Source organism: Sabethes cyaneus, chromosome 1 (assembly GCF_943734655.1).
Source record: "Sabethes cyaneus chromosome 1, idSabCyanKW18_F2, whole genome shotgun sequence".
Classification (NCBI taxonomy): Eukaryota; Metazoa; Arthropoda; class Insecta; order Diptera; family Culicidae; genus Sabethes; species Sabethes cyaneus.
The window spans coordinates 37,728,323-37,754,549 of NC_071353.1; the positions used below are offsets into that span (position 1 = coordinate 37,728,323).

The 26,227-nt window shown below is 40.6% G+C and overlaps 1 protein-coding gene across 2 annotated transcripts in view; it reads left to right on the forward strand.

Moving 5' to 3' along the window:
• LOC128733202 (cadherin-99C) overlaps positions 1 to 22,556 on the forward strand; it is a 425,982-nt gene extending 403,426 nt beyond the window's left edge. For both annotated transcript variants that reach the window (XM_053826915.1, XM_053826923.1), the window contains 6 exons: positions 16,960 to 20,246; positions 20,311 to 20,607; positions 20,670 to 20,917; positions 20,981 to 21,227; positions 21,291 to 21,512; positions 21,587 to 22,556. In XM_053826915.1, coding sequence (XP_053682890.1) covers positions 16,960 to 20,246; positions 20,311 to 20,607; positions 20,670 to 20,917; positions 20,981 to 21,227; positions 21,291 to 21,512; positions 21,587 to 21,740 — 4,455 coding nt within the window. In that variant the 3' untranslated portion in view covers positions 21,741 to 22,556. The remainder of the gene's footprint in view (positions 1 to 16,959; positions 20,247 to 20,310; positions 20,608 to 20,669; positions 20,918 to 20,980; positions 21,228 to 21,290; positions 21,513 to 21,586) is intronic.
• Positions 22,557 to 26,227: the final 3,671 nt, after the last annotated feature.

A 26,227-nucleotide genomic window follows, 5' to 3' on the forward strand; every position in this document is an offset into this window, starting at 1 on the left:
TCACCTAATATGCTAGCGTCACCACCACTATAGCTTCCCAACTAAATGATTGTTTTGATTTGCACACTGACAACCTTTGGCTCCTCTGTCGCTAGTATATATGAACTGTAACCGTTATGCTTGCGCCAGAAGCTAGCTGTTGTGAGTTTAGTGTAGAATTTTATGCGCCTTTAGCGACATCATCACTATAGTTTCCTAACTAATTCGACATAAGTTTTATCCAAGTGGGGACCTTTCGCTTGGATGAATGTTCTCTGTGATAATACGTCTAAAACTAAGCACATGCTGGCCAGCAGAATCGAGGCCGACTGACGCCACTTAGGCAGTAGTAGATTGATCGACGGCGATGTGGTAGTCGACGAATTTGTCTACCTTGGCTCACTGGTAACGGGGGACAATGATACCAGCCGAGAGATTCGGCGACGTATTTTCAGCGGAAGTCGTGCTTACTATGGACTTCACAAGCAATTGCGGTCGAGCAGACTGGGCCCCCGTACAAAGTGTAACCTGCAGAAGGCGCTCATTGGATCGGTTGTTCTCTACGGGCATGAAACATGGACAATGCTCGAGGAGGACCTGCAAGTGCTCGGAGTCTTCGAAAGACCAGTGCTAAGAACGATCTTCGATGGCGTACAGGACAACGGAGTATGGAGACGAAGGATAAACCATGAACTCGCACAGCTCTACGGCGAACCCAGTATACAGAAGGTGGCTGAACCTGAACGGATACGATGGGCAGGGCATGTTGCAAGAAAGCCGGACAACTACCCTGAAAGGATGGTGTTTGTCTCAAATCAGGTAGGAACAAGACGACCGGGAGCACAGCAAGCTAGATAGTTAGACCAGGTGGAGCGAGATCTGGTGGAGAGCACTCGGTGTCCAAGGAATAGGACAGCGGATGCCCACAACTGAATTAACTGAAGAAACCTTGTTCAACAGGCTTTGTCTTAGGACGGCAAGCCACTTAAGTAAGTAAGTTGAGAAATGGTAATCTCTCTAAGCTGTGCCTGTAGCTCGTGATTCATACGCCTCTGCCACTCTCCGCTTTCAGTTTGTAGTCCGCCATATATCGTCCGCAGTACCTTCCGCTCAACCACGGCAAAGGCGCGTATGTCCGCCATGAGCAGCGTCACGGCTTCAAGTCCATAATGAACTACCGGTGTAATTGGGTTTTTGTATATCGGCGTATGCTTCTTGATCGCAGCGTTTCGCGAAGGGCAAAGTAGACCCGAGTTCCCATTTGAATGCGCCGCTTGATCTCCTTACTAGTGTTGTTGTCCGCGGTCACTAGCGATCCCAAATACACGAACTTATTTACCACTTGTAGTTCGTCACCATCAATGGGTACTGTTCGTGGAAGGCACGCGGTTGTTCCCTTTGAGCGTCTTCCTTTCATGTATTTGCTTTTCGACGCATTTATTTTTAGCCCAATCCACCTAGAATTTGCTTTCAGTCTGGCTCTGCCTCTGATCATTCATGTCAGTTTATCCGGAAAACCGTGTCCGTGCGTTATCTTCCATAGCTGGCCTCTACCAACTGTATCGTATGTTGCTTTGAAATCAATAAAGTTGTGATGCGTTGTGTACTTCCGGCATTGCTGCAAGATATGCCGGATGGTAAAAATCTGGTCCGCAGTTGCGTGAGCCCCCATGAAGTCCGCTTAGTAATTCTCTACGAAAAACTGTGCTATCGGTGACAGCCGGAATAAAAGGATCTTATAGAGTACCTTGGAAGCAGCCCTTACCAGTTTTATGCCGCAATAGTTCCAGCAGTCAAGTCCATCACCCTTTTCGTAGATGGGGCAAACCAATCTTTCCATCTATTCCTCTGGTAGCTTCTCATCCTCCCAAATCCTCTCCCCATAACCCAACTCTTTAGAGCCGTAGACCAGCGTTTCTCGGTCATCAGCGACTTTGTGGATCTTTAGCAACCCGATTTCTCGTTCGGTTTCTTGAAGATCAGGTGCTGGAACATTAGTAACTTTCGTGGACCCTCCGAGATTAACTTCCGTTCCGCCTCATTCTGCAACTTCGCCATTTTGAGTTGTTCATCGTAAAACTGTTTCCCTCTCTGTCTACCATCTCGCACCCGTTTGTAATTTGATTCCCTTCCTTGTGCTTCGAGTGCCTGTGTGCACTCATATTACATATGCATATTACGAAATGTGTTTTTTCAGGCATTCTTTCTTATAGATCTTCTAGTTCATAGTTTAATTTGCAACGAAAACCTTGGTTTTCTAACCACAGCTGCAGATCGCTTGCCTGATCAGGAATTTCCTTGCAAATTTATCAGCAAAAATATACTCAAATAACTGGGCACTTCTCAAACCATGGCTTCATAGAACTTTTGCCTGAGGAAGTGTCCAAACTAAATCTTCACATAGTTTTTGTGGTTTATAACCAAGCATCGTTGGTACTTCGTTAGAACCTTATTGTACTACTTCGAGTGCGACATTTAGTCTTTATATTCTGCTTCAGTGTTCCGTTTGTACTTTGGTACAGTTCTCTGGTTGTAATTGAATTTTATGGCAAAGTCGCCAATCGAGAATCGCCGGTTTATTGCAATGGAAACGCTGCTGCCGATCCATCACGGCGTTGATTATGATCCATCGGAACGAAAGTTTTCCGTTCACCGAATCGTTCGAAAACACTATACGCGGTGGATCTGATCAAATCCAAATACAGTAATGTTCCGATTTTGTCAGCCCCATGTTGAATTTTGGGCTGACAAAATCGGAAAATATATTTTTTTTCCAAATTCTAGACTTAAGACCTTGCTATGTCGAAGACTTCCACTAAAAAATTAAATTTTAACCCTCAACCGAATCAACCGAATTGATCAACCGAAAGCTCAACGCAATCTTATCAATCTTATCTTATCATCTTATAATCAATTATGTTTGAGTGGGAAAACTTGATTTTAGGTTTATGGAACCTTTAGAAGAGTTTGTCAAAATTAAAAGTTCTATCGTCTAGTGGATATCAAATTTTGATTTATCCCTCTAAAAGTGTAATAAAAAATTTATTTTTCTTCACTTTTAATATAACACATTGATGAGTTCTGCAAAGTTTTAGAGTATATTATTACAAGAAATTTTGCTGAAGACAATAACCTTCAGTCTCTTCAGCAAAAATAGAGAAATCCTATTTTTCATATACGAAAAATCGTTAAAATCAGTTTGTCTATTTTAGTAGTTTTGGTAGTTGTTGTATGACTTTTTCATGTTTTACAAAGTTGTACAAATAGTGAAAATACACAACATTGCTGAATATAGTATACCTCTATCTTTGCTTGTTTAGAAATTGTAGAACTTTTAATATAAAAATACCCTAATTTTGACCCCGAATTACGCGCAAAAAAGCAACATTTCATTCAAAAATTCTTCCCAAGGAATCAGAATAGTTTCATGCGTACTGAAAAGTTCTATAAATCATGTTTAAAAGCAAAAGTTAAACAAAATTTATAGGCTGACAAAATCAGGAGCTGACAAAATCGGAATAAAACTGCATTTCGTAATTTTTCTCAGGTTCAATGTTCGATTTTCGCAAAGGTTGAACACCCCCAAACTTATCTTTGACCTTTGATCTTTGATCTGTCACTACTTTTACCAAAGCGAACCACCTTTTCACCACTGTAAAAGAAATTTGTTCAGAACAAATAGAGGTTTTCCGTCAGATCATACCCCTCCTTTTCTTATTTTTTCTCGAAAGTACTCCCAATACGATTGACAATGCTGCAAAAATATATTTCTTTCGTTGACTCTAGAATTTACTACGATTTTTTAAACAATGCAAATTGCAAGAATGTTGAATTTCTTTTCACCAAATCACGAATGTTGAGTTTTAAAAAATCACAACAGATTTTGATATATGTGTATCAGCGGTTGAGTGAAAAGGACAAAACGAATGAAAAGCTAATGATTACCTTTTTTTCGTTTCGTGTGTTGCATGCCACAAGAGTAAAGAGTGGCACAGATGCACTCAAAAAAATCAGCACGTCAAGTTTACGTGAAAACATAGGTAATTCTCATCCATCACACTGACATGTAACATTCACGTGAATTGTTGGTAACTCGCACTCATACTAACCAGTTTACGTGCGATCCCGGTAAAGTTTATCAATTTTCACATTAACTAGTACATGAAGTTCACGTAAGTTGCTATAAAGAATTTTACATGATTTTTCACGTGGATGCGACGTGTCGATTTTTTTGAGTGTGGTTTCGAAGTGGCGAAAATAAAGGACACTGATACAAAAAGGCATGTAATACATCCGAGAAGTGACGGGTTGAAATATACGTATTTTTTTTCTTTTCTGCAGTAGTTAGAGGCTTTATTAAAGAACGTTTTATATGGGTATCATTTTTAATAATCAAAACCGAACATTTAATGAAAAAAAATTTGATGGAAAACCTTTATTGCTTTCAAAACATTTCAAATCCAACCACTAGCAGCGCTGTTGTAAAATGAGCAGTGCTTCCAGATATTAAATGAATCTAGTTTTAATATTGCTCCATGAATCTAACTATACTTTCTATCGAAAACTGAACGTTAGTTGCTCTCTTATCGAGGAAAAATAAACGATATTTGCTGCGCTTTTTTTTTTCAAACTGTTTTGTTCACCCACCAGCTTTCATTTAAATTTTGCGATATGTTTCTGTTTTTTTTCTCGACCAACATTTTCTTTCCACCAGCTCGGCTCCAACATGGCTGTGTTAACACACCATTGATTCAGTTATTATCTTAGTTCAAACTTGTAAACAACATTGTTTCCCACCGCTTTTGATGGCTGCCGCGCCTACAATTATCAAAACCGCACCACAAGTGGACTCTCGACCGCGAATTAATTACACGCGGCAGGCAGCCTCATTGGTGCCGCGTACCAGCAAGGGTGAAGCCGCTAATATTGGCCTAACAATGTAGCTCAACTAAACAGTTCACCATTTATCAGTTGGAAAGCGGAATTCAGTTTTGAATCCGCGTGAGCTCTAAAGCAAAATTCTTTTATTGATCATGTGTATCTACTGTTTGATCTACTTACAGGTTGGCAGTTTGTACAGAACAAACTATACAAAGGCCATGCATTAACTAAGTAAGAATTTCAATAGTGAATTTTCACATCAATATGGATACAATCAGTGGATTATATAAAACAGTCAATCCCGGGCGAAGCAGCACAGGCAATAACATTGAAATTGGCACACTTACTAAGAAGACTAAAATAACTTGTCTTTGATATTATTTACATTTTCATCGACCAATTTGTTGCGCGATAGATTCTTTAACATTTGACAAGCAGTTTTTTTTTGCTTTGGGGGGAAGAATCGTAAAAACAGCATTTAAACTGGTTTTCTGAAGCGATCTCAAGTATCATAAATAGTGGTAAACCATAAAACTTTCGTCCCTGTAAAAGCTATCTTCAATTGAAATAGGATATATTTAATACATTCGTAACGAATCAAATAATATAATACATAATTACCTAGAAAGCTCGTCTGTTCTATAACTTTTGCTCATCGCACAGTCTGGCGAAATGATTAGCACCGATAATGGCGCAATTTTAACATAATCACGAACCATTTGCAGCACAAACTCTGGCTGACTGGGTTGCCGCACCACAGCAGACCGTATATGTTAATTATGCATTCAGCGTCTCTCCGAACGGATGCTGCTAGAAGCGTCTGGTCCGAAAGCATAACCGAAGAGTGTCCACCGACTGGAGAAAGTGTGAATTAATCAGCATCTTGGTCAGTCAGAATTAACGACCCGGCCGGCCGGCGACGACAACGCGACGACAGGAAACCGTTTTACTTTCTCCTGCTAGTATTAAAAAATGAGGTCAATAGGGAAACACTTATCTGCCACTAGAATGAAGGAGACGCTTGCCGATGAGTAGCTTATTATGTTCAAGCTTGTCGTCACTAGTCAGAAACGAATCGCCAATTATTTGCTATTTTTTAGAGTAACAATACTAAGGAAATCGAAGTTTCCTGCAGTATCATTGGTAAAACGTGCGTTTCATCGGAGCTTCAAAGCAGATATTGTAACAACATCAACCAACTAATTCGCGAAAGATGTACCACACACCGTTGTTGTTAACCAGTCGCGATGGGACTAATAGCTGTTTGCCTCATTATTTACCACGGTTACCTACTTTATCTAACTATTTACGGTTTTTAGCGGGAAACTTTGCCATACAAAAGCGGACAGGGCTCATTGAATATCACCTCTGTCAATGGCGATTTCCCTTTCCCTCGTTACTCGGCGAATAAATTCCCAATTTTATAGGATCGTTTAGTAATTCAAACAGCACAAGCACCGGCACATTATAAATCAAGTAGAACCAAACGGTCGTAACTATCAGTCGACGCGATATCGCGCATGTGAAATTATCCTCCGCCTCCTGCCTCGGTTTCTCGGACCGCACAAATGCATTGCAAAGTTGACACGTTAGTCCATTAAAGCTTCTGCACTCTGTCTCGGTTCGCCAACCATCCAGAAGAACTGCTACCGTTCACCTACGCAACGCTGCCGCTCACACTAACGATTATTTATTAAACCTGTCCGGTGGCTTTAATCAACGTCACACCACCTAGACGATTGGCGGCCACCGAAGCGAGCGGGCGCTCACGGTTGTGTCCAAAGACTGCACTCTAATTCACACGCGGATCGAACGAATGGAGACCGCGGTACTGAACTCCCACGAAATACCAAACGTCAGCATCCGATAAGTCACGGCATAAGGGTGCCGCGCTGAGGCTTGGAGTTTGCACCCGCCAAGTCCTTGACCTAGCAGTTCTTTTTAACATGAAGGGTTACAATCAAAAATTGCTCAAACAAAAATGCGTGTTTAATGATTAAATTTTCAATGAAATAAATCCAACTACTTTTCTTTATAAGGTTCTATTAGAATAACATACAAGAAAAATAATCGGCACAACTCGAATCATTGTGCCTTTCGTCTCGCTTTGTTCTCCGCAGAACGTAAACTGGCTTACAGCAGTTTTCTGAATCTTCTTCAGGTACCGCTTGACGGTGGTTCAATAACTAACTTATCAATTGAGCAAACGTCTGGGGTGTTGTCCTTGAGATGTTGTCCATCGGCATGTTGTAGGCGGCAATTCACTTCATAACTTTTGCTCCGTAAGGGCAGGATGTCAAATCCGACCAAAACGACACGGACCAATGGATTTGCTTCATGGAAGGCCAGCTGGCGTTCTTGCAGACAACGATGCTCTCATGAATTTCTCCGCTGATGGTCTCGAAAGTAATAAAAATGTTGCTTGTCAACCCTCAGATACAGATAACCTGCCAAACTAGACGTTTCTTAGCGAACATCGTTGGTTTCAATGGCTTAAAAATGTCTGCCACTTTTTATCCAGTTGCCGCGTAGAAGTCCGACTCAGGAAACTGACTGATACCGTGTACCCCCGTTGGTATGACCTTCTCTAATCTGAACATTTTTAATCTGTAACCCGGTGGTATGAATGCGTTCACATTAAAAACCGATCAAGCGTCATGCACAATTGACGATAAAGTTGACCGGGTAAATTGAAAAAACGAAAAAAATCTTAGTGCGTTTCCTCTTGCTCAAGAGCTTTGGCAATATAGCTCATATGGAACTTACCTCTCGCCAACACTCAAAATAGACCATTTTAGTCGAAACTACCGAGCCAATTACCTCTTCTACAAACCGGATGTTTAGAATTCGCGCATGTTTGAAATGGTTTCAAAACGTTTGTTTTCGTCAAATCAAAACAACAAGTTCATAGGGTGCGCGTCTTGCACATATATGAAGTTGAATAGAGTTGAGTTACCAAATATTCAGATTAAAAATGAACTCACCCAATCTGAACGAGGTGTTTTTCATATTAGCGGGGGATGAGTGTATCTGTTGACGTAAGTTTCATCGTCATTCACCACACTCTTATATGAGTTTACTCGTAAATGGGTTGAATTTAGCTATAACTTGGTTAAAACTACTCAAAACACCCTAAAAGTGTACAAACTTAGATTTTGAGTAATTTTTCACCTAAAAAATTGGTAGTAGGAACTTGAAGGTGTGTTATTTGTCACAGAGAATAATTCAATTATCGGTAGCAAGCAGTCAACATTGGTTGAATTTTTTACCCAAAATTTGAGTTTGTACACTTTAAGGGCAATTTGAGTAGTTTCAACCTAGCTTAAGCTAAATCCGATCGATTTACGGGTAGAATCATTTAAGAGTGTAGTATCATCGTATACTGCTGCCGACGTCGTATTTTGGCCGTTTTGTTTTGTATTGCGCTCTTCGCACTCAATTGGACTGCATCACAGTTATAAAGTGCAACCTTCAAAACTGTAATGAAAAGTGTGCTACTGATAATATCGCTAGTAATCTTATATCGATAATACCATCAAACTTTATCGTCACGGAAAAGTATCGAAAATTGGATGGTTTAAAAAGAAATCTTCTTCTTGGCTTGTTATTATTTTAACATTTTTGTTCTATTTCTTACGTATTTTTGCTTATACTGTCATATTATCGTTATTAATTATTAACGATAAGAAAACTTTATCAATAATCGTTATAGATTTTGATCGGCATTTCCCATCATTACAACTCTCCCATCTGAGCTGACATTTGATTTAGCAGTGGCGCCAGTACCAGTTGTAGGAAAGCAAATAGTATTTAATTTTTCATTTATTTCATATATGCTGCATATTTGTTCAAATTATGAATTATGCGCGGAATTATGTATTTAGAAACTATTTTTATATTATTCGTAGCGTCGATAACAACTCTACGTAAGCATTAGAATTCAAATAGGAATCAACCAAGATTCGTGGGTTTTTACCACGAAATTTTGGCAACTTTTCTCACCTACAAAATGTGTGACTGAACAAGTGTGCTCAAAATCCAACTTTCAATGCAAAGGGCAATATATCGTCACGACTACTCAGTGCGTTATTGTAAGTCGACAGCCTGGTTCGTTTTTAACCGTTATGTGTGCGACAAAAAAAACACCTTTAGCAGGGCGACAAGGGTACCCGGGTACCCAAAATTGATATTGTTATAACATCAACAATTTTAAACCGATTTTGATGAAATAGGTGTCATTTGATTCGTTAATTTATCTAGTTTTGAATTATGTGGCCATTTGGCCTTTAAAAGATTTACGGGGCCCGAAAATCCGGAATTCCGACAGAGTGTCCGCTGTGAGGTAGGGAACTGTTTGTATTGCAGGAAAATCAGTCATGCGGATATAAAAACTCTAAAAATTCATACAATGAACTATTTCATATAATGAGATGAATCAGGTTGGCCATTCCAGAGTAGGTTCCTGTGGGGTCATGGGTGGCCAGTCTAGGATTGGAGGTAAAACCTAGCAATATGGGTATCAAAGTTCTTGGAATTAGTTCGGGAGGTAATATTTTTTACATTTTGATGTATTTTGATTGGTTATTTCGAAAACGGTTTCTACGGGGTCACAGATCATACCGCAGGATTCAAGATAATGCTTAGCATTATCAGAACAGTTCAAAACGTAGAACAATCCGTTATACATTTGGAACCAGTTCCGAAATTATTAATGAGTACTAAACTGGCCATATCAGTTCAAAACATCTAAAAGATCCGCTAAACCAATCCTAATAATGGATTAGGCACCCAACTGGCCATCTGTAACCCTACAGGAACCCAATTCTGGAATGGCCAATGCGATCTAAAGTCACCAATTTATATAATAAGATGAAAAAAGGATCCACAATGTCAAGTTCAAAGCTAATAGCTTTGCTGAAAGCTGATATTCTTTCAAAACAAGCGGCTTCCCACGCTTTACCGGACGTTGCTCCGGAATTATTGATTCCCGGGAACTACATGTCATTTGATGGCCAAATGCTTTGTCTAATCAAAACTGGATAAATGTACGAATCAAATGCCACTGGTTTCATCCAAATCGGTTCAAGATAGCCAAAGTTATAAACATAGCAAATCATGGGTACCCGGGTACCCTTGTCGCCCTCCTACGTAATAAAAACATTCAAGTGCCTCTCATTGGTAATCCCCTTTATGGATATGCACCAAAAAACCTCAATTACTTAAGATCAACGAGTTTTACGATGTCGCAAAATTTCAATGACGTATGTTTTAAATTGAATGAGTTATAACTATTTTAAAACTGAAAAGGTACCCGGGTACCCTGTTGCACACATAACGGTTAACAGGGGGGATCTATTGGTAAGTAATTGTGAAACTCACATGTGAAGGGGCAGGCATCGTGTACAAGATGCTCAGTTGTAAGATTATGCGGGTGATATATGAGAAGTAACAAATTCTAGAACTCTTAAAAATGGTCTCAAATCTGCAAATGTTGACCGATTTGGCTGAAATTTTGACCAAAGTCTTAGGATTAAATATAAAACAAGTGATGTTGAGCTGAAGAATGTGGGTCATTTTTAAGGTCGCTTTATGGACCCCTAAAGTGAGAAAATTTTTATTTTTTTAGTTAAATTTCATATTTAATTGAAAAAATCTCGTCTAACTTTTATAAAACTATAGTGAATGTGTATAAGCTAAGCTTTCCAAAAATGTATAAAAAACTCAAAATTGCTTGGAAAATTATTGAGTTATTCATGATAATTCATGGTATGTGTACACCTAGCCAAAAAAACGTTTTTTTTTTTGCAATAACTTGAAATTTTGGGGGTGTTAGGAAGATTTCAAATGTACTACACTCAAAATAATTCGCACATAACTAATGGAAAATTTCCATATGAAAATCCTTTTGATTATTATGTGCCACATATAAACACAATCCGCCCAGAAGTACACATGAAAATTATATGCATATGAATAGTATGCGCAAATTTTAAAGGTAAATTTTAAAAACACATATATGGTAACTGTTTGGCACATAAAGTTCATTTACATGGCACATGGAAAAAATCTATGTGTGAAACACATAGAAACTATAGGAAAAGTTTTTTCAGTGTAGGTGTGACTAGGAATGACTACGTTCATTTGAGAAGTATTTTTTTCGTGTAACACCGTGTTACATGAAGTTTATGGGATTGTTTCATTGCAATTGCTAAACTATAGCGATACAATACTGCATATAAAGATTTTATTATCGCGCAATGTAGGTTTTAAAAACTATTTTATACATATATGTAAAATCCGCTTGAGCTCCCTGTCTGAATTGTGCGAGGCTGGTACTACCAGATTATTGCAAACCAGAATCAAACGAAGTGTGGTAAAAAGAATGGGACAGTTTTTTCTGTTGAGACCAGTTTCTATTATCTAACTTTATTAGTATCAGAATGATCGACTTTTGTTTTCTTTGAGCTTACAGGGTGAGTAGTAATAACTGGCAGTGAAGTAAACGGTCGCAAAAACAACACGCTTCCATGGATTTTGGAGTGTATTTCGTGTAAAGTATATCTATAACGTTTGCCTTGAATTAGCCCAATTCAAATCTTTCTTGCTTTACTTAAATTACCAGTCGCAATCGTTGTTGAAAAGCGTGATAAGCTAGCACGCACGATATCCTGAGGTATGTCATCCCAAATCGGGCACCATAGCCTGCACACTGACATGAACGATAACGGTCAGCGATGCATCAACTTTGCAGCTTCCCGAAACTTGGTGATCAGAAGCACTTTCTTTCCCCGCAAAGATATCCATTCACAGGTCTGCTAGGCAGCCATGTTTTTGCAGTCAACATCTAACCATTTGCGTAAATGAAACAGTATGACACCGCTATATGTTCTGTTCGCTTCACTCTGCAAAGCCGGTATGCAGGCAGATGGGTAGTATTTTCAAATCTTAGCCAGATTTTTGCAAATAATACCCACGCCGGCAGTAGATGTTGGCTACTGTCAAACACATTGAGTAGGAATAGGGTTGCCAGTCCCTTGTATCCACTGGATCACCTGACCAACGAACCTTGAACCACTAACGAACTGACATGACGCATTGAAGAAAATCCTTTAAAAACCATCGTCCTACACATTTTGCTTGCACACTAGCACCCTCTGTTATGTATGTTGCGGACTAGCTTGCATTTGCAGGGTTTTATGCTGTAGAGTTTTTACATTTGTATGGTTTTATACTGAAAACTCGAAGTAACACTCGCGCTCCGTGGTGTGGCCATGTTGCGAAACATGCTTTTTTGAAAAATGAGTGGTTTTTGATTGGACGATGGAATTAACGCGAGTGCTTTGTCCGTTTGTCTGTGCTTGAACCAAATTGACCACACTCTCATCGAGGGCCGGTTTTTCTCGAATATCACCAACGTACGCTGCCTACGGGGTGCGAATATCGACTTGGATCATTGCCTACTTCTAGTAGAAGTACATGTGCGCTCGAAACTATCGACGATTTATACCTCACGACAAAGTCGCCCACTTCGATTAAACATTCAGCAATTAAACAGGAAACTTCGAGCGCATGAAATGATTGGTTTGACGGATATTGCCAACAAGCGATGAAGAAGAAAAAAAAAGAGCTTGGAAAAACTATCTAAGCATATCCACGAAGGATAATATGGCCAAGAACGACGAGCGCGGAATGAGTTGGCCGCGATCCTAAGGAGGAAAAAGCGACAGAAGGGGGACAAAGATCGTGAGTAACTGGAACAAATATTCCGGGCTAATGACACGTGCAAGTTTTACGAAAAGGTGACCGAAACTCGTAAGGGCTATACACCCAAACCCGATATATGTAGGAACGAGAGAGGGGATCTAATCACAAACAAGCGCGAGGCGGTGGACAGTTGGAAGCAGCTCTTCGATGAGTACCTCAACGGGGAAATAAAAGAAGGAGACACATCGGAAGATTCTAGGCATGCCTACAAACGATAATAGCGTGCCAGCTTCCGATCTCCGGCGAGAAACCACTCAGCAGAAGAATAACAGAGCCGCCGGAAAGAACCGAGTCCCGGCAGAACTCTGCAAATATGGCCAAGAACCGCTAACAACGGCACTTCACTGGATAATTTTAAGGATTTGAGAGGAGGAAAAACTGCTGGAGGGATGTATGGAAGGTGTGGTCTGTTACATCTACAAAAAGATCGATCGACTAGATTGCTGTAATAACCGCGACATACGGTAATTTCAGGACAGCATACGGTACAGTTGAACGAGAACAGCTAAGGCAGATACTGCACGAGTACGGTTTTCCGGACAAACTGACACGGCTGATCAAAGTTACCCTGGAGTGAGTGATGTGCTAGGTGCGCGTTCCGGGGCACCTTGGGATGGCGGACGATGTATACAACGTTAATCAGACCGGTAGTCCTCTACGGACTTGAGATAGTAACTTAGCTTACGGAAGACATACGTGCACTTGCCGTATTTGAACGGTGTTAAAAGGTATTGCGGACTATTTTTGCCGGAGTACAAACGGATAGCGGAGAGAAGCGTAGGCGTATAAACCATTAGTTGCAGGCACTAGTTGGAGAGATTCCCATCGTACACCTGGTGGAAGTTGGGAGACTACGGTGGGCCCGCCACGTCACAAGGATGCCGGATGACTTTGCAGTGAAATCCGTTATCTTCAAGCGCTCCACCGGGACCAGGAATTGAGGAGCCCAACGTGCTAGTTGGCTCGACTAGGTTGAAGCCGACTTGCGTGTGTCGAGACGCGCAACGAATTGGCAACGAGTGGCCCAGGACCGAGTACAGTGGAGAGGAATTCTTGATACGGCAAGAGCCACCCCGGCTCTCGGCTGGCAGAAGTAAATAAAGTACCATCTTTGCAGGGTAGTTGTCCGGCATTCTTGCAGTATGCCGTGCCTATCGTACTCGTTTTGCTTTAGCCATTTTTCGGATACTGTACTGGATAGAGCTGTGCGATTTCATGGTTTATCCTCCGCCTCCATACTTCGTTCTCCTGTGCGCCGCCGTAGATCGTTTTTAGCACTCGTCTTTCTCTAGCATATACTACACTGAGAAAACTTTTCGTATAGTTTCTATGTGCCCCACACATAGATTTTTGCAATGTGCCCAATTAATGAACTTTATATGCCAAACAGTTATAATTTATGGGTACGCGAAACTTTTGCACATACTATTCATATGCGCATATTTTTTATGTGTATAATTGCACATACTCTTCATATCCGTATAATTTTTATGTGTATTTCTAGGCGGATTGTGCTTATATGTGACACATGATAATTATCTGGAATTTCATATGGAAATTTACCATTAGTTATGTGCAGAATATTTTGAGTGTATATCTTGCTATTAATATTGTACGTCTACGAACCTTGCTGCAGTAGTTTATCGTAGTCTTCTACTCGAAGCGTCCGTTTCTGATCGCCATGGACTGCAAGTTCTGCATTTGCTTGGTTTTGAGCTTAACTTAGCGCAAGATGTCATGCTTCCATTTTGCAATTGTGTCGTTTGGTTTGAGCTTACCGCTGCTCAAGGCTTTTCGTTTGGTTTGGGCCTAACTCTACTCCTGCCTTTTCTCTGGGTTAGTGCTTAACCCTGCTTAGGTATTTCCGCTTGGCTTGGGCTTAACCCTGCTTAAGTCTTTTGGTTTGCCATAAATTCTTTTGTTGAGTGCCTTAGCAAAATCTGAAAATTATTGAGAAACTCGTAGACCTGTTGGAATAATAAATAAGTAGTAAAATTTGCCTGACAACTTTTCTTTTTCTTTCCCTTTTCATTCTCGTTTTCACGTTTTATTATACGCCGGAATGGCTAGCAATTACTGTCTTCGCAGCCCATATCCATTTTACTAAGTTGATTTACATTGTTAAGGTTGCATAAAAGTTTGAATGGAAACAACATGCACCATTGAATAAGCCGGCAATTTGCAATTTTGCGTTAAAACTTCTTCATATAATTGATGTTGATATTACTGACATTACCGACTCTGTGCATTCAAATTCAGCGATGGTATTTAAAACCGGGTAAATCGCTTTTATCCAAGTATATCTTTCCGCGCACAGAATTTAAGTGAAAAATATATGAATTAAGGTCGTTTTTTCTGTAAGTTGTTACCGATAATAACGATATATGGAGAAACTATCGATAATTATCGATATGCATCTTGATGGTTATTTCCCATCCCTACTGTCAGAACAAAGGCTAAAAAATAGCACAACAAATTTTATAGCAGAGAATAAAAATATAAAATAACCGACCCACGATATTGTTAATTGACACTAAACTGTTCTTAAATTGAGATTAAAACAAGATGAATAGTGATCCTGAACCCTCCTTTTACAACTCTTTCTCGCATCATGTCCTAGCTCAGTACAAACTATTTGTTTTGCGAAAAATAAATTTTAGTTTATTTCATAAATTTGCATGTTTGCTGTAGGATGCCCATTACAACTTTTCACTATTTTCAAATGAAACATCAGACAATTTTCTAAAAGTCAACCAAGTTTTATCAAGTTTCGTTAGTGCGACATCAATCAATTACTAGAAATGTTTATTGGAGATTGTGAAATCCTGATTATGAAATAAAAATGCCTTTCGAATGCAATGATCAGTATTGCTGCTTTCCAGTCACTAGTTTGAGTAACAATCAATTGCACATATTTGCTTCGAATCAACGCTTCTGGTTTTGAAACAGGCAAAATGCTAATTGCAGCAGCTTGATGTTCGAGGAAGGATTACCACTATCGCCACAGGATTATCCTGCTGTCTTATGCACCCGTGCCATGATCATGGTTTGCGAGAGCGGTACACACGCAACGCAAGATACGGCCAACAATAATCACCAAGTAATAAAGTAATAAAATTGTTCAACTCATGTGTCGTAATCGTATAAGCAAAGCCGTTTACGATGTTGTACTTGAAATCGTACAGACGTGCAAATTTGCTGATTGGGAGTTGTGGCGAATGTATACGATTTCCTAACACCTGTTTTCAATCAAAAGGCAAAGCCCCTAATCTAATCGGACGCAAGCTAGAACAGAAGCCATACAGCAAGCCATCTGACGTTACACCGCATTGACCCTAATACCTCGCAAATAGAACACAGGCTCGCACATACCGGTTGCACAATGGCATGCGGAGCAGGTTCAACCGAAATCAAAACATCTTGGCTGCGGCTCGGGCACAATCTCTCGGCCAATTAAACTAGTACATCGAAGTCGTTTAAATAGTTCGTGCCCAGTTTTGGAAAGGACAGCCCCGATCTGATGCTGTTGCATGAAACTGGACCACATTTTTCGCTTGCATCGGTGCTTCGTTGCACTGGAGCCCATGGTGGTTTGTTGGTTCTCTCGGTTGCCAGCTGCTGCTGTTACCTCCGCGCGGAGAGCCCTGCTGGGACCCCGATAGGATGAATTTAACTGGAGCACTTTGCATTTAAGCCACACCGTACCAACCGAAGCGGAATGTAGCAATGTTGTACTTGTTATTTTGAACTTTTTTCTTCAGTCTCAAGTCTTCAAGCGGAGAGCGAAGCGAAATTTTCTAATACCGTGCCATGTTCACCCACGAAAGCGGGTGAGGGAGCCTCACCTTCGGGGCCGGGCAACCTTTAGAAGAAGTTGCGCAGGAATTTCGACCGCGTACCAGTGGAACTTTAATTTTTTTGCCTAACGATCCTTTCCAGTCCGACAGGGATTGTTGTTGGTCTTTAGCGGGTATTTCTATCACCTGAAAATGTAGTATTATAATGTTCATTACAATGAAAGTTAATTTTCAATCAGCTGTTAAACTTAGCATCAGCATTATATAAAAACACAATTGTTAGGTTTTTACAGAAAATGTTGGTGCCCCATTGTGGTCACCAAAAATATCTAAAATTGGCATTAAACATAATATCGTCTAATTCACTACCAAATGGAAGAGTCGTAAAGATATTTTTCGGTGCACACCGAGACGACGAGCTCGGTCACATTCCTGTCCGGGTATTCAGATAACAAAATTTAAAAAAAAAATCACTAGGATAGATGATCATTTTTCCAACCACCGCTCATTCGAACTTTCCTTCTCTTCTCCTTGGCAGGATCGCGCGCGCAACTCTTCGGAGCGTCTGTCGGCGACAACCACGCTGACGATCGACATTGCCGACTCCGACGATCAGGATCCATCGTTCATCTACCGAGGATGCGTTCTGCTGGACGGAGCCTGCCTCAATCCCGAATACAGTGCTTCCGTTCCGGCCGGAAGTCTTCAGGGCGTTCTAACGGTAAGCCCCGAACGGATCCAGGCCGTCGATCTGGACACCATCAGTTCGCCAATCCGGTACTCGTTCTTGAGTGGCATCCCCGGTAACTACGGAGACTACTTCGAGATCGACTCCCAGACGGGAGTGCTGAAGCAAACAAAACTGGTGGATTCGTCGGTTACAGCGAAAAAATTCGACATCATCGTCAAAGCTGAAGAAGTATCGGAGATGAAACGTTTTACGACGGCAAAGTTAACAATTCACGTGAAGCCAGTGGATGCATATTCACCGGTGATTAGTGTTACGTCAACCGAAGGTTTCGTAGATGAAAACTCACCCATTGGCACAGTAGTAACCGATGCAAAAGGTAATCCGATTAAACTAACCACTACCGACGCCGATATCGGTTCGGAAGACGAACCAGTCGAGTATATTTACGAAGTAACGACACCATCGTTTGTGGTTTCCAAGAAAGGAATTCTGCACGTCAACGAGGAAGGGCTGGACCGAGATCCTCCGAGTCCTGGAAAATATCGATTCCAGGTGGTGGCCCGTGAGGCCAATGGTAATGCGGCTAGCGCCCCAATGAGTTTAACTGTTCATCTCAATGATGTAAACGACAATGCTCCCAAGCTGGCAATGGTTGCTCCGGTTAGTTTGACCGCCGGCGATGGCAGACGGCTAGTGACGAAGGTTTCGGCAACGGACAACGATACCGGAGAGAATGCTGTCATAACCTACTCGCTGTTTCATGTGTCAAACAATGGAGCCAACAAGTTTGCGATTGATCCGAAAACGGGGGAGATCGAAACGAGAGCAAGACTGAATGCAGGCGAACAGTACAGTATAACGGTGCAGGCTTCGGATATCGGTTCGCTGACGTCGCAAGCGATTGTAGAGGTATCGGTTACGCCGGGACCGAACACAAAACCACCGAGGTTTATGAAACCGGTTTACGATGTACAAGTGAGTGAAGGAGCCGAAATCAATTCGACGGTCATTGTAGTCAAAGCTGAAGATCCGGAAAATGATCCGGTGAAGTATGCAATTACAACGGGAAACGATCTGCGCCAGTTTGCGATAGGGAAAGAAAGTGGTGTTATCAGTGTGATCAGAAAGCTGGATAGGGAAGATCTCACTCGGTATCAGTTGATAATTCGAGCGGAAGATAATGGTGGCCTAGCGAGCAGCGCAACTGTTAATATCAAAGTGACGGATATAAACGACAAGAACCCGGAGTTTGACGAAAGTATGCTTCCGTATGTGTTCTATGTGGATGAGGGTAAAGATAATGTGGTAATTGGAGTCGTGCATGCAACAGATGCCGATGAGGGTATGAATGCCGAGATTACTTACACAATTCCGTCGGATATTCCTTTTAAGATAAATTCTCGAACAGGAGAGATTAAGACGAAGTCCGCTTTGGATTATGAGAAAAAGAAAGAATATAAATTTGTAGTTACTGCACAGGATGGGGCTCCAGAGCCTAGACTGGGAACGGCTAGCGTGACGGTGAAGGTTCGTGACATACCGGATGAGGTTCCAAGGTTCATGGAGTCGATGATTGAAGTAAAAATTCCGGAGAATGTGCCGGACATGGTGGTAACCACTGTGCGAGCTTTTGACCCTGACACTAAACCCGAAATAACCTACACGATTAAGAGAGGTCCCGGAGATTTGTTTAAAATCGATGCGAAGACCGGTCTAGTGAAAACGATCCGGGGCTTAGATTACGAAAAGGATAAAATTCATGAGTTGATTATTGGAACGCTGGAGAACAATGGCACTAATCCGGGAGATTACATTAAAATAATGGTTGAAGTGGAAGATCGCAACGACATTCCTCCGGTGTTTGTTGCGATTCCAGAACCAATTAATATCAACGATGACCTACCGATTGGGGCTATTGTTGGGTCCATGCCGGCAGTCGATGGTGATGGATCGTCTCCCGGCAATGTCGTGCGCTACGAAATGGTCGGACGAGGAAAAGCCCTGAAATATTTCCAGGTTGACCCAGACTCGGGAATTGTGCGCATTCGGGACGAGCTAAACAAAGAGGAGGACTCGGAATATCTGGTCGATGTACGGGCCTACGATATGGGAGAACCCCAGCTGAGCTCGGTAGCTACCCTGCCTGTCTACGTCAGTCACATTCCAGCGAATCCAAATGGGGATTCTGCAGAGTCAAGGGTCGACGCTGGTGGTATTGTCAACTTAGAAGTTCAGGGATTGGCATTCAGTGACGATAGTTACACTACAAGCGTACCAGAATCGACTGGAATCAATGCGACAATAAAACTGATTCAGATAATCAACTCAAAGAAAGCAACCAAACATAACGGAGGGTTCAAATGTGAAATTATCAAAGGAAATGATATCAATCTTTTCCGAATTACGGTCGAAGACCATGCTTGTGGATTGGTTCTGAACGCACCGTTAGACTACGAAACGACCATGGTTCATAACCTCGAAGTTCGCTTAGTTTCGAACAAGTACTTCGTGAACCAACATAAAAACTTTGCTCAAGTAAAGGTCATCGTGCAGGACGATAACGATAACGTTCCCAAGTTCCAATTCCCAACAAGCTTCCAGCAAGGCGTTCGAAACGATACCTATTATACAGTAATAAATGCCGAAGCCGACATCGATACGCCTTTAATTACAGTCAAGGCGGTTGATAAAGATGCGGGTATCTACGGCCAGATCAAATATCACATCTACGATGAAAAAGTGAACGAAATTCCAGACGATGATTCGCCAAGCTCGTACTTCACCATCAACGAAGACAACGGCATGCTGAAAACGCAGAAAAGTTTGCATGGAACAAAACAAACTCCATTGGTGTTCATCGTAGAGGCACGGGACAACAATGGCAATAACCAGCCCGGGCCAATGCACAAAGCAAAAGCCAGAGTGGTGGTCAATACTATTGCAGACATCAATCGTATGACGCTTGTGTTTTCAGACTCCACACCCAAGGACATGCGCAGGCATGTACGAGCACTGGAGGAGTTATTGCATGAGAAATCCACTGGTCTTATCACGGGAATCGAGCGGTTTAGCACCCGGAAAATTTTAAATGAAAACGGAACTGTCGAAGAGCTTTCCGGAGCCACTGATGTTTGGTAGGTTACATCAATTTTCGCCATTTTCGGCTATCCCCAAAAACTTTTCGGTTGTTCTTTTTAGGTTCTATGCGGTTGATCCCAAATCTGAGAAAATTCTGGCACGAAACTCCACGACCGTTCTAAGTACTATCCTTGCACCAACGACCCTTTCGCAAATCAATTTCGAAGCATCTAGTATCGCTCGTGCCACGGCTCAGGGAATATTTGGACCCGTCGAACCGAAGCAGCAAATCCAAAAAGTGAAAGCCGCAGTACTTGTGAACGACGATGTCTTCCCTTATGCGCTTATCGCCGTAGCTGTCGTCATTCTTGTTCTAGGATCCGTCGGGATCGTTTATATTTGCATCTCATGGTCCAAGTAAGTAGAAATAATTATAGTTATGATTTGAAAACCCGTAGATCATGTCAACTGTTTTGTAGATACAAGAATTTCAAACAAAGAATGCGCCAGTATACGGCCCCTGCTAGTCCCGTTCGCTACGATCCGGTAATAATCAATTCCCAAGCACCAGCCACAGAGAATCAAACTAGTCTGAAAGAGTACGAAACGCAAGTCCTAGCAATGGCAGTCCCACTAGATGAAGGTGACGATCTTCAGTTAGACTTCAGCGCCAAAAACCATGCTTTTAGCTTAGATAACGTTAGCTACATTACGCATAAGGAAAACGGTATGTAAATCTAAAGCAATAATTCTTCATTCTTTAGATCCCATTGTCCTATTTTCGCTCTAGGTCAACACAGTCCTACGAACTCCGATGCCACGACAGCCGTCGTCGGTACGCTGCAACGCAACAATAATAACAATACGAAAAACAACAACAATCTTAACATCAACAATCGACAAAACACCTTGAACCGAACGTTGGAGATGAACCGAAACAACTACCTGAACCCGTTGGGTTCGGTCAGCAACGGAACACTGCCTGGAACGCTTACACTTGGAAGGATCAAATCAGAACGAAACAATTACATCAATGGGTACGGATAAAATTATCTGCTAGTTCAAGTTCTTCATTGATTTCGTTTTTCTAAAATTCTCAGCTATGGTGACACCCTAAACCGAAACAATCTATCGATGGCCCAGAACAACACCTTCAACACGCTCGGTCGTAACCACCGGAACAACAACACTGCCAGCAACAACATCAACAACATGAACCATCAGCACAACCATCACCACGGGCAGGAGATCGTCGCAAACACCCTAGGACGAAACAATCGCTACACCGATGTGCCAATCAGCAATCCCCTGTTCCACATTCGGTAAGTGATCTTTTTCTTTGTTCACCGATAATCACTAAATTTTGATTCTCATCACACGCTCCATTGTTTTACAGTCAAAATGGCGACCTTCAGTCACAGCCTCAGCTCAACCACGCCAGTCCCACCAACGAGAATGTCACCTTCGGCAAGCGGGACTACAGCCAGCTGCCCTTCTCGTATCTTAACGATCTCGACCGGTCGGATGCTGAAACGACCACCGAGCTCTAGAGACGATTGTAAAGCCACTGTTCTTATAACCACTAAGAAATGTTCGAGAGATAACCGCAAAAACAAAATTGCAGCAAAGTGTGTAGGTAAAACAAAACTTTCGGAAGCCATCTTGAAAAACAAGTAATAGGTCAACTGCCGTAGTTGTAAGTTAGTTTAGTTCTCCTCTAAACGTTGTTTTTATGTTTTCATTTTCTTTGGTTAGTTTATAAGATACTCGTAGTTAGCTGCAATATTAATCACGTCAACATTTTACTTTCTCTTCGTTTCCGCTCAAGGCATTTCTTACCTTCCGCAGGGAAACTACCTTTTCTGTATATCGACTCGTACAAATGATCGTGTCTTATTTATATTTACATAGTTTTGTTATTATTACGAACAGAAATTTTAAAGTCTGTCTTTGTATAAAGCAATAGGATTTTTAAATCGTTTAAAGTAAGAAAAGGTTACACCGAACCTTTTCATTGTACATATGCAGTCATTCGATAGCTAGCTAAGCGTAGGGTGACGAGAACGATTAGATAACGTCCGAAGGATAATACCGTAAATGCTAGGGAAACGGCGAACAAGGTGGACCGGGTGCCAAATTGCGCCTTTCCAGGAACTGAAACTGTGTGGATTAGAACAATTAGGAAGTTACTCATTATTTTTCGCGCCACTTTACCGAGTGTAACTTGAGAAATAGAAACAAAGTAAATAGTATCGTAAGCCAAAATTTTTTTACTCAACGCGTTGTAAAAAAAAGTCATACATAATGTGAAATAAATTTTATTTAGAAGAGATTACTTGTAAAAAAAATGTTCAATATTATTTTAACGCTGGAACTTTGTATATACATTGTTTTATTCAGTTTGGCTAAAGTTTTCAAGAATCAGTAATGTTCCCTGTGCACAAGAAGGGTGATAAGCGCAACGTTTTTCGAATTTTCGAAGGATTACATCGTTATGCTCCAGCTCCAAAGTGTACGAGATAATCGTGAATGACGCTTTGTTCGCTAGCAGTCAACATTACATTTCCGATTTCCTCAGACCAGCTTGGGTTTTTTTTCCAAAACGTTCAGTCTCAACGATTTCATCTCATACTGCCTGCGCAACATGAATGAAGGAGTACACATTGTTGCAATGTACACGGATCGGAAAGCAGCGTTAAATAGGGTGAATCACGACATCCTCCTTGCTAGGTTGGCGAAACTGTTGGGGTAGGTTGGGGCGTTTCTGCAAATGGCTGCACTCGTACCTAACACACCATATAGGCTGAGTGTGAAGATAGGGTCCGAGTGTTTATCTCGTTTTGCAACATCTCTGGCGACTCACAGGGGAGCAACTTTGAAGCGCTGCTTTTTTCTCTTTTTATAAATGAACTGTCAGCTCTCCTGCCACCTGGTAGTTGATCTTTTTATGCGGACGACGTAAGAATCTGCAAGGTAATTAAAATGGAATTGTCAGTTTGTATGCTAGTAAATCATGTTGTGTTTATTAAACTTGATACCGGATCTTTGAACTTGATGAACTTTTATAAAAATAATTACAAATTAATCGTTTGATAATCTTGGGTTAACATATTTTTGGCATTTGCTTCAAGTACTCAAGCACACTTGTAATGTTTTATTATTATAGCTAAGTAAGGGTAACCTGGAGTGAAACCGCCCACCTTGCAAGGTTTTACGGTGCCTTGAATAAATTCGTGTTAATTTTTTATGACTGTTGCCACGAATCTGGCAACGCTGACACTATCGACAACAGTCCTTCGGAATGCTCTAATTCGGGCCAGCGAAAGAAGCGATTTCAGTGAAACGTGAGCAGAAGAAACAAGTTGCAGAACAGAAGTTTCAACCGCTTAAGGCGGAACCGAAAGTGGCTAACGTTATCGTGTTAGTGCGACAAACACCGTACTGTACATCTCATGTGTTCGTTAAAAACCTAAACGTTTATTTGAATATTGCATTAGTATTGGTAATATATGTCAAATAGCGGAGCTTGCAAACATAAACAGCTGATCCGCAGCCAACCGCACTGACCAAAGTAAATTGATATATACCAGGTATGTGACCATCGAGGGTTGCATTAGTGTGTGTAGAAAGAAGAAGAAATAGTTCTGAAATATGGTGGAACTTGCATGAAAATTAAAACTAAATTAATTGTAATTAATGAATGCAGCTATATTATTCCAGAGAAATATTTGAACATTTACAATGAAATGTAAGGAATATATTTCAAAGTCATTTGCACTTGTAGCCTTCTTTATTATGCGTAAAAAATTTGAGAACATGGGTGACTAACTATTTCGATGTGCAATTGAAAAATGAATTAATGTTTCTAATACTTCACGATCAATACGGTATACGGTTGCTTAAATTAAAACACGTTCCATCCAACATTTTGCTTGCATGATGCTCTTGAATATCTGCCTTTGATGTCTTCTTTTAACAAATAGTTTTATTCGAATAGATGCTTGTGCTACTGCTTGAAAATCCTTAAGTTGAAGTCACTGTTCCAAGATGATACCTTTTTATCATAAATTTACCCGTCTCAACACTACGTAGAAAACCATAAAAAGTAATCTTAGATTGCTACAAAACGGTCTTAGAAGATAATTAACACTTTAAAAGCTTACCAGAAATCAGACGAAAAATATCGCGGGCGGATAACAATGTTGCTCATGCTGCTTATTGAACAATCATGTCCGAGCATTTTAAAAAAATTCTTTTTGTTTTACTACTTGTAGGAAAGCGATATAACGACATTTCTTTGAGACATCTTGATACCGTTTTGACGAAAAAATTTCCGCTTGCAATTTGGAATGTTGCACTTCATTGTATTCATGAAAATACATACTAGAAATAGTGTTCTAAGCATAAACATAAAAACTGTGAGAAAAAAAATAGACAAATCTTGCGTATCCAACGATTTTTTTAAAAATTAACTAATTTTCCATACAAAATGCTCGAAATCTCAGAACTAGTGTAGATGTGTTAGTGCAAAGTGTATATGACAGCTCGCATTGTCATATACCTGGTATATATCAATTTACTTTGGCGAAAGCGTGCTCTGCCAATACAGATGCATTTTTAAGGCACGAAACAATACATGCATCAAACGGTAGCCATTTATCCTGCCATCTTTGAGCCATTTTCGGTTTCCCCTTAAAGTACTTTGAAAGCTGTGAGCCTAATGAAAGCGTCTACTGGTGACTGGGGACTGGAACCGTAAAACGGTTCTATGTTTATGGCTGTTTAGAAGCGTAAACAATCCGCTATTAAGCTTGTTTATCAGCTTTGGAGGAAAACTTAAAGTAGCTTAAACATTGCTTGGTCAAACACCATTTGAGTGCGTACTTTATGCAGCTTGGATCGCCTTAAACCAACTCGTGAACAGCAATTGCTCTTGCTGTTTACGAGTTGATTTAAGGCGATCCAGTATACAAGATTTTTCGAAAACAGACACTGATGAAGCCTGCAAGTCGTAGGCGAAATACGCATCTTTCATGAATAAATATAAATAGTAGAATTTAATTGGGAAAATTTTAATTTCAGAAGATGGCGGTTCAAATCCCAAAAGATGACGACATGCATTTTTAATTAGCTTGCATATGCGAATTAAAATATAGCTTATGACGCCAAAGCAAAATAAATACAGGGATACCTCGATATAAGACAATTAATAATTTCAAAAAGTTGTCTTATATCGAAATTGTCTTATATCGAAACATGATTTTTTCACAAAAATTTGGCATTAGAAGTCACCAATTTTGCTCTGTGTTGTGTGTTTATTTTTTTTTTTAACTATTATTATTTGAGCTATTAGTTGTTTACCATTTTTAGGATTATTTTGAAATAATGAACAAATTTATGGCGCCGCTTTTGGAATGGAAAATGTGCTCTGGTGTCGTTACCAACTATGTCAAAGTGATTTGTCTTATATCGAGGTAAAAAATGTCTTATATCGAGGTTGTTTTATAACGAGGTTGTCTCATATCGAGGTATCCCTGTATGATGCGTTCCATTTTTGAAATTTTAAAATAGTTTATTTTTTGGCTGCATAAAAGTTGATGAGACGTTGATTAAGCGACTGAAAAATCATTGCAAAACTATTTCTCGTTCTAAAAATAGAATTGACAGCATTACGTGTAGTTATTTAAAAACACGCAAAAGCCTCTATTAAGCTCCATTGCAGCTTTGAAAGCAGCTACCCAAATAACAATTTCAGGCTGATCAAACGCTTTTATAGCTGAATTTAGTCTACCTGTAGCTGAACTATGGTTTACGTTTAGAAATAAAAACCTCTATTTCAGCTCTTAAACATGTAAATTTGGTGATTTTATCAAGCTTCGGACTTGCTAATAGCTGCTTTCGAAGCTGTAATGGAGCTTAATAGAGGCTTTTGCGCGTTTTAAATAACCAATTTGCATAAAGCTGGAAACAAGGCGCACAGAGGTTATACAAAGGGCGATATAATTGCTTAACAAGTGTTTTTACTGCCTCAAACAAA